Genomic DNA, 9448 nt, shown 5'->3' with positions numbered 1-9448 from the left:
CCACTGCCCTGCCTCTGCCCCCAGGGGCAAACTTCCTGGAGCGGGGCGCCACCTTTGCAACCAGCACTGAACCCTACGAGCCAAGGGAAGGAGTGGGTTCAGAGTCGGAGGTGGAATCCACGTCGCCGTCGAGCACCCAAAAAGGGGATCCAGAGGACGCCAGCGAGGCCGCCGGACTCCGCGCCGACGCCGAAGCGAGGCTAGAGAGCGCCGCGCCAGAGGAGGGAGGGAGGAGCGGAGGGAGGGGGAGCTAGCCGGAGAGGAGCCATCTGGAATCGAGGTCGCGAGGGGGAGGGAGAGGGGGAGGGGGGGGGGGGAGGAGCCATCCCAACCACAGTGTTCTCACATGAGAGCTCTTGTCGACATGATCGGACCACCCGTTTTATAGAGCTAGCGTATACATCGACGTGTGTTTCTCCTGTGCGTACTGAAGCTTCTTTTTTTATGAAATAAAAAGGATTGTACAAAAACCTAAGAGCAAAGCAGCAGAGAAAGAAAACAGCATCGAAGTGTACAAAAGCTAAATATTAGCATGATTTCCCGCAAAAAAAAACACAAACACACACGAGCATGATTGGCGTTGATCATCTATATTTTTCTTCTTTAGAGAGGAATATGCATTGTTCTCTTAAGTATAAAAAAAAGAGTTGGGGCTGGTCGGCAGTGGGCTGGGCCTGTGTCATCAAATCGAGTCCAGTGAGTCCAGTACGCACATGGCTCGTCGTCTTGCCAAATTCCCCCAATCACGCGCAACACAACGATTTACCCCCCCAAAAAAAAACGCGCAACACAACGCCGGCGAGCCGGCTGGAATCAATCTTCCCCCGCCCTTGACTTCCTCCCCCCTTCCTCCAAGCGCTAGGACGGCCAACCGCCATCCTCTCGCCCTCTCGCCACTGTGGAGCTCGAGCAGAGGAGGTCGGCGTGCGGCGACCGGAGATGGCGAGGGAGATAGGTCACCGGCGACGCGTGGGCACCGCGCGGTGGAGCGGGAGGAGACGCCACCGGACGACCACTCGGGTAAGACGATGTATTGCCCAGTGTCATACTCAAGTGTTTAGGCATTTGAGTACACAGGCCGACTTCAACTCTGTGAATTTATTTAACATCATCCACACGACAAAACCTCGTAGGTCGATTTTTTCGCAAATACGCAAAAGTTGTGTATCATTGTATTGATAGAAGGAGTAGAATGAGTATAGATAGGGGTACAACACATGACACGAACGCAAGCAGACATGAACATGGTGCCCGGAGCAGAGAGACAAGGAATGCTCGGGCCGTACAGAGGATACATCACAGCTAAACCTACCAAGCCCGAACCAAGAGCGGCGCTCACCAGGACCGAATAAATGGAAATGCCAAATATTACAAGTACTCCAATCTCCTGTTTGCTCAAACATACAAAAACAGAGAGGCGGTGAAAGGAGCAGGGAACATATACCTGCAAACTAAGCACAAAGTAGAAAGGGGGGGGGGGGGGGGGGGGGAGGGGACTCTACATTGAGTTTCGAGACCCTATAGAACAAAACACTAGTACAGGCGATGGCCTGCAGCTTCAAAGTCACATGCTGCAGGTCTTGCAAACGAGTTTCACGTCACCATGGCTTGTAATTTCAGGTCCTTCTTCAACTCCAACAATTTAAATCACCCAGAACAAAATCTTGCAGGTTGATTCAGGTTGCAACCTGGCCACCTGGTTGTGCAGTATATGCACACTGTCTAGAACCAAATATGCTGCAAAATGAATGGTGACAATTCTTTTATTAGATTCCATTTAGTTCAGAATACACAAGGAAGATGTTTTCTTCAGATCAAGAAATAATGGTTCCAAGTGTAACACACTTACTGGCCTGTGCTGCAAACAAAATCCTAAGTCAGCTATTGTGCCCATCTTACATAGGCAGTGGTTCACCGTCACCAGACGTGCTCTAGAAATTAATTTCGTCTTTGTGCTATTGTTATATTTTGCAAAAGAAGGTGCTTTTAAACAAAAGGGAAATTGCAAAGCAAAGTAGATGAATATCTCTACATTTATGCATGAAGGAACCCGATAAGAAATGCATGACTGAATACATCAAGAAAAGAAGAAAGATGAAGCATATCGAAATAAGATTAGTATGACAAAGGGCGTGGCAGGACACATACCTTCGTTTCTATGCAAGCCAATTTGGTCTTGGTCTCCTCTAATTCACACCATTCCTTTAGTCCAGAGCACCTAGTTATTTCTAGGTCCTGTAGGTTAGTGAGTTGATGTATTCCCTCAGGAAAAGACTTGATACCATCACATCCACTCAGACAAAGTCTCTTTAGAGAGGTGGGCAGAGCAGATTCCCTTTGTTGGTCGTCAGCCAGCTTCATCTTTCCCTCCTCTGTTTCAGCAACCACGTGCTCTAATGCATGGCACTTAATAATTTTTATTTCCTGGAGGCTGGTGAGTTGTTGTATGCTTGCCGGCAAAGACCTCAAGCCTCCACTGTTATGTATCCAAAGTGTCTTGAGAGAGGTCAATTCGCCTAGCCAATGTGGCACTGCAGATATGCTTTCGCAGAACGCAAGTTGTAGCGATTCAAGCTTTGTGAGTTGCCTCATGTTCTCGTTTAACTCCTTTACACCATTGCTATTAAATATAGTCAGATTCTTTAGAGATGGGAGCTCACCCAACCATATTGGCAGTTCTTCCATGTCTTCGCCTTCTAGCCATAGTTCCTCCAAAGAGCATAGTAGTTGGATGATATCTGGTGAGCCGGTTAGATCGCCACAATTGTTAATAGACAAAGAAGGGAGTCCAGGGAAGTGTTGAAGCCACCTCCACTGGTGAGGCCCCTTGCAATCGCTAACTGATAGCTTAGTAGTTACTGGAGAAGATGAGGAAGCACAGGTGTGTGGCACAATGCACTCATCCCATGATGATAACACATTATCACTGCATATTATCTCCCACTCTTTAGCTTTAGGCAGAGGCCCTTTCATCCTTAGCATGGAGCAATCATGTATTTGCACTCGTGTTAACACGTTCTCCTCACCGGTGGAGTATGAAATGTCCCACTCTTCTAGATTTGCCATTTCTCTGAGAACCAGTGAGTCCAGGTTTGGTAGTTGGCCCACTACCCAGCCTGGAAAGATGACACTGCTGTAACCACATATCTCCAATCTACTCAGTGTGCTTGGAGGCACTAGTTTTTCCAGCAACATTTTGTCATCCACAAATCTGTCAACACCTTCAGTCCACTCCAGTTTCAACTCCCGAATTCTTCGCTTTTCCATTAATTTTATACTATGTGCCTCTCCTGCGGACGTCACATTTTCAAGTTCAGTTATCTCCAGCTCAGAAGGATCTGTGGGCTTTAGTAGGACAAGATTGCTGCTAGATCCATCAGCAGCAGCACGCACCACAAAGTGCGGTAACGATATTGCACTGCTACCGAGTTGAGGTATGCCACGACGACCGCAACAATCCTTTAAATAAAGAAACTTCAAACTACCAATTGCACTTATACTTTCTGGTAACATTCTCAAATCGCAATATGAGAGGTCCAATGTATGCAGCTTCGTTAGGCTACAAATACTTTCAGGTATTTTTTCAATATAAATATTACCAGACAAGTCCAAGTGCTCCAGTTCTGAAAGATTACTGCATATATAGTTGACGATACTGTCCCAGTTTTCTGCAGGGAGACTATTGAATTCATATTTGATGGGATCATCCGAGAAATCTACAGGTATGTTTCTTAGTCTAGATAGATTTAGATACCGGAGCTTGGTCAGATCATCTGGCAGGGAACTGACGTGTGTTTCTCTGCAATTCAAATATTGCAGACCAGTAAGACCGACCAAAGCTTCATGTACATCATCAATCATAGAACAATGTGATAAGTCAAGATGGAGCAGATTTTTTAAGCTCCCGAATAATCTTGGCAATTTTTTCATATCTCGCCAACCTGATAAGTTTAAGTACTTGAGTTGACTGAATCCACCCAGAGATTCAGGGAGCTTTTTGAGTTCACAATTCCATGAAGATAAGTTCAAATACTCGAGTTTGGTGAGGGCACCCAAAAATTCTGTTTCTTTACCACATTCAAGATATGAGCTGTTTGATAAGTTTAAATACTGCAGTTTGGATAGGCCGCCCAGAACTTCTGGTATATCTCCAATGTGTGGGCAGCATGACAAGTTCAAATACTCTAGTTGTGTGAGGCTCTCCAAGAACACCGATATTCCTTCAACAGACGAGCAATTTGATAAATCCAAATGCGCCAACTTTTGTAGCCTCCTGAATGATTCTGGCAGTTTTGTAATTCCGAAACAACTTGACAAATCAATATACATTAGACCCTCAATTTCTCCAATTGACTCTGGTAGTGCTAAGGTTGTAAGAGATCCATGAAGGTTCAGGTAAATCAATTTTGAGAGCTTGGTGATACTGTCTGGAATCTTTGCATCTTGGACTCTTGGAGTGTTAAGATATCTTAATTGCTTCAGGTCATCAATACAGTATGACAGCTTATGTATGGTACACTCACTTAAGTCCAAGACACGCAAAGACTTGGCAGATGAAAATGCGTCATCATGAAGCTTATATTTGTCACAACCCATAAAACGTAACGCCCTTATCTTGGATAAGTCCGATCCCAATGGCTTGCTACAATCATCGAGTAATGCGTAGTGGTAGCAGCTTTCTTCAGCGTTATTGCCTTTGACAACCAAAATAATTTCATCGTCCATGACCGATCTTGCCAAATCGTGCACCAGGTCATGCATGGTCAACAATATAATATCTTCATCATATAGCGCAACAATCTGCAACAAAAGCATTGAGCAGTGTCAGAATTTCAGTTTTTTATTATATTAAGAGCACGCATTACTTAATTCCTCAAATTTAAGGCATTTTATGCATAACTCCTTTATTAAATAATAAATTTTATTTTTGGTCCCATGCTATTTCCCAAGTATAGGAAAAAAAACTCAAAAAATGGGGATAGCCCCGGCCTTTGCTCGCATGTTTAGATTCAGAACTTTGTGTCTCGAAATGATACAAAAATTCAATGATGTGATGGTTGTTTTGCGCTAGCGACGGCCTGTTAGACATGATTTTACATCAAAAATAAGAAATTACAAAATTTGTGAATTTCAAGGAAACCGGGGAAGGAAAATAATTATTTGATAAACTTAAGAAATAACCGCCAACACCCGTGAAACAAACCACAAAAATCAGAAAATGTTGGAAAATGGAAACACCACAGCACTTTTCTTCATCCTCGCCTCTAGGGATGATGACCTGGCAGCTGGCAACAAGAACGGTGTGGAGGTCTGCAGTTCATCGTCCCTGTCCTCCATGCATAGGCAGGTGGTAGGCGGCCTCGGGCCCATTTGAGATAACTTGCATCATCCACATCCATTTCTTGTCGGCGTGTTGTAGCAGTTTTCGCTCACGTTTCCATTAATTACCCTTCTTCTTTATTAATGAGATGGAGCAAAGTTTTTGCCTCCATTTCAGGAAAAAAAAACCTTATCATAGGCGGGTGATAAGTTTCTGTTAATTAATCGGTTAATTTGTTATCCTTCTTCTTTATTAATGGGATGAGTCCAAGTTTTTGCCTCCGTTTAAAAAAAATTATCAAGGCGGGCGACGCCTGATGCATGTGCTCACTGGCGGGTAGCTGGAGCTATCACTGATCCAAGAGTACCGCCGGCTGGTAAAACCGTCAGTTGACCTGCTAGACGCCAGTGATAGCTAGTGTTTATAACGTCTGTCCGAGACAGTTATGTTTCTTTTTTTTTTCTTTTTTGCGGATGGAGACAGTTCTATTTCAGTGATGATTATCCATGACGGTTTCCAAACCCGTATCAGATGGGTTGTTTGGTCCTGAATAGCTATATCTGCTACGGTGAATCGAAATATGTTGGTGTATATTCTATTCTGGACTAATTTTCTAAAAACTGGATTCTAAAACAATATTTGAAAAAAAGAACAGCGGGGTTAACTTCTCGCCCAAATAATCATGTTAGTCACAGTAAGCCTGATAGCCTGTATAAGAGACTGTTTATGCAACTGTATATACCACATGTGGATGCGAACTAAAGACCTTAGGGTGGGCATTACCTACAACTGTGTATTGACTTTTTTCTTCTAGCATGTTGCAGTAGAATTAATAATCTAGTATTCTAGGGAGATGTGTTTTTTTCTTTTACCAAATCTAGGGATATGTTGGGTTGCATTTGTGTGTATCAGTCACTGAAATATTGTTAATAAGTTACTTGAAAAAGTTGTGTTGTAAGCAACAACTATGTGATATACTAGTCCAAATTGTACCGGACAATTTTTGAATTATAATTGAGTTGCCTTACGCTAGTTCCAACAAAATAACCAATAAAAACATAAAATATATGCATAACTAACCGATGATGGCTTTGAATGTTCAAGGAAAGAGAGCCCCAAAAGCTGACTAATGTATTTCTCACCAAGCTCCCGAGTAGAGAAACCAAGAGACACCCATTGATGAATAAGATCATCTTTAAGTATCTTGTGACCTTTTGGAAATATTGCACAATAGGCAAAGCATAGCTTCAGATACGAAGGCAAAATACTATAGCTTAACTTCAGTGATGCAAGCACTTGTGTAGAAGATGTATCTTCCAAAGAAGGTGCGGTCCATATATTACTATCTCTCACTGATTCCCATTGACCAGACTTCATAGATTGCAGCGTGTGTCCAAGTGATTTAGCTGCTAAAGCCACACCCGCACACTTCATTGCAATGACCTTCCCTATTTCCTCCAATTGTTCTTTGTCACCTCTAGATTCAAATGCACTCTTTTGCTTTATAATAGACCAACACATATCATCAGTCAATGGTGCTAATTTGTATGGTTGGATGGTAGACATTTTCTTTGCAATACCTTCACTTCGTGTGGTTGCTATAACAATCACCTTACTGCTCTCCCCAACTTTTAACATATCTTTCAGTTCTTCCAACCGAGATATGTTTTCTTCCCACAGGTCATCTAAAACAATCAGAATCTTCTTGTTGGCAAGGAGCTTTTCAAGGGAATTATGGATCATCTGCTTTCCAGTGTACCCACTCTCTTTATCTTTCTCTGATAGTTGTGATATTATAGAGTTTCCAATTTTGATCAAATCAAATGTCTGAGACACGTAAACCCACACTTGAGAGTATTCATTGAATTGGGAACTATTGTAAACCATTTTTGCCAAGGTTGTCTTGCCAAGGCCTCCAATGCCATATATAGGAAGGATTGTGATATCCTTTGTCATGCTCTCAGATAAAGAAGCCAATATTATATCTCTCTCCTCAGTCCTCCCAATGATTTGTGTCTCCAGGGTTGATGATGTTTCCCGTATATCAGTCACCTTTGGCTCATTGGCATTAGTGCAGTCTGTTAACTTGAATTCCTTGTGTTGATCTGTTATGACCTTCAGGTCGTCCCTCATGTTCTTCATCCTATTGGCCATTGTAATGTTGGGGCCAATTGTGAGACAAGGGATCATGTTCGCCAAATATTTTTTGAAGGAGAACTGCTAGACAGTTGCTTTGTTAGTAAAATACAGAATGGCCAGCACCAAACAGTTTAGTATAGTAGGATATTACAAATGCATTCAGCCAACAGAAAATTTTGTTAAAACATTAAGAGGCACATCCTCTTATTTCTAAGAACCTCCGACTGTAACTGCCAAGGTTAAGACCAATGCCACCTTTAATGATGTGCTGAGAACTTGAGCTAGAAAAATGGTATGGAGATGTTTCAGATGCCCGGCCCGAAGGCTGAGGCCTGTCAAAACCATGTCTAGTTCATCCAAGGATCTGGTGCCCAAATTATTATTATTGAGACTGGATAACAGATTTCCAAGTGTTGTAAAGATGTGGAGTTGTTTATTAGCTGTGTGCATACTAGCTATTAAGAAGCAGAGTGTGTGCACATTGAGTTTGTGTCCGCTTGATATTTCATTTTAAGTCGATAAAATCCGTCCTTTGTTAAAAAAAAGTGTTGGTGTGGATGTGGATAATCATAGATCCAAGACCAAGCCAAACAATCTACTAGCAGATTCAATAGCTCAGTATGTTTAAATAATTCTTTCCAAATTGTTTTCAAATACCTATATGGCAGCTCATTTTGTAGCCAAGCAAGCTACCGCTCAGCACCCAGATGTGCATCTGGATGCAGCAGACGTAAATCACTTGTTTCTCAAAAAGAGAAGAGTACCATACTAACAAATTAAATTAAAGAACTGCGTCAATTTACTGCACAAATGCGTACCTTGCGCGCAGACGGCTGGGTGATGGCTTGTGTGTCTGCTTCGAACTCATCAATCATGTCCGAAATGATATACATGAAGTCCTTGAGCCGCTTCAGCCAAAGACGCGTTGATTTATCCGTGATGGACCGCCTCTCGGCGTCCTCGAGAACGGCATCGACACTCTCCAGCGCCATCTTCATCTTCTTCAGGTCGTTATTCAAGTTCATCTGCAGCGCGATCTGACCCCCGATCAGAGAACCAACCTGGTCGCCCACCACCTTGAGGATGGCAGCGGCAAGCATGCCGCCGAGCGTCGCCATGGCCGCCACTCAAGACGGGGGACACGTGTTGAGGGTCGTTGGAGGAAGAAAGGTAGGGAAGCCGTCCGTTTCTGAAGAGCTGGACGGGATCTTGTGGAAGTTTGGGTGCTCGATCGGACCTTGGTAATTGCATCAAGTCCACTCTCTGCCCAGTTTTTGTGTGTTCTTCATTTTGTTTATACATGGATCAGTACTGAAGAGCTGTACGCATCTCTGTTAGTTGTATATATTTTGTTTGGATCGATACTGAACAGCTGTATGCCTCGTGTGCTAAGGGAGCTGATCTATTATGCATAATTGACAAAGTTACGCAAAGGAATCAAGGATGGTACCCTTTTTGATAGTTGCAAGGTCTGAATTAATAGCAGTGGGAGTGTTAGTTTATTTTTTAGATATATATATATAATGTGTGTGTTTTTCGATAAACGGCACTTTTGCTGACTTGTAATATAGCACAGCCAAATTCTAGATATAATGTGTACTCCTGCTTCTATGTACTCCCTCCGTTCCTAAATACTCCTCTGTCCGGAAATACTTGTCCGAGGAATGGATGTATCTAGATGTATTTTAGTTCTAAATATATCTATTTCTATCCATTTCCAAGACAAGTATTTCCGGACGGAGGAATACAAGTCTTGGTAGAGATTTCACTATGGACTACATACGAAGCAAAATGAGTGAATCTACACTCTAAAATGCATTTACATACATCCGTATGTGGATCATAATGGAATCTCTCCAAAGACTTATATTTAGGAATGAAGGGAGTAGTAAGCAGTGCATAACAATTGCCGTAGAAGACTGTTTTGTGTACATTGGAAAAACGAGCGCCCAAACGTAGTACAGAACTTTTCGAAAGAGAAAAGAAGGA

General features: G+C 42.8%; 1 protein-coding gene across 2 annotated transcripts; it reads right to left on the bottom strand.

The window, feature by feature from the left end:
* Positions 1-1491: 1491 nt before the first annotated feature.
* Positions 1492-8627, bottom strand: LOC123145204 (putative disease resistance RPP13-like protein 1). Of its 2 annotated transcripts, XM_044564575.1 has the most exons (4): positions 8278-8627; positions 6401-7537; positions 2149-4800; positions 1492-1737 (listed from the first exon to the last, which is right to left on the bottom strand). In XM_044564575.1, exons 1-4 carry the CDS (start codon positions 8575-8577, stop codon positions 1723-1725), a joined length of 4104 nt encoding a protein of 1367 aa, XP_044420510.1. In that variant the 5' UTR covers positions 8578-8627; the 3' UTR covers positions 1492-1722. The 2 variants fall into 2 exon arrangements, with proteins under 2 accessions (XP_044420510.1, XP_044420501.1); XM_044564566.1 differs by lacking the exon at positions 1492-1737 and having other exon boundaries at positions 1855-4800.
* Between the last annotated feature and the right edge of the window lie 821 nt (positions 8628-9448).

The sequence above is a fragment of the Triticum aestivum genome, chromosome 1B, assembly GCF_018294505.1.
Source record: "Triticum aestivum cultivar Chinese Spring chromosome 1B, IWGSC CS RefSeq v2.1, whole genome shotgun sequence".
NCBI lineage: Eukaryota > Viridiplantae > Streptophyta > Magnoliopsida > Poales > Poaceae > Triticum > Triticum aestivum.
Note: the sequence above shows the minus strand (reverse complement) of the source record. Positions and strands in the feature narration are given on the sequence as shown.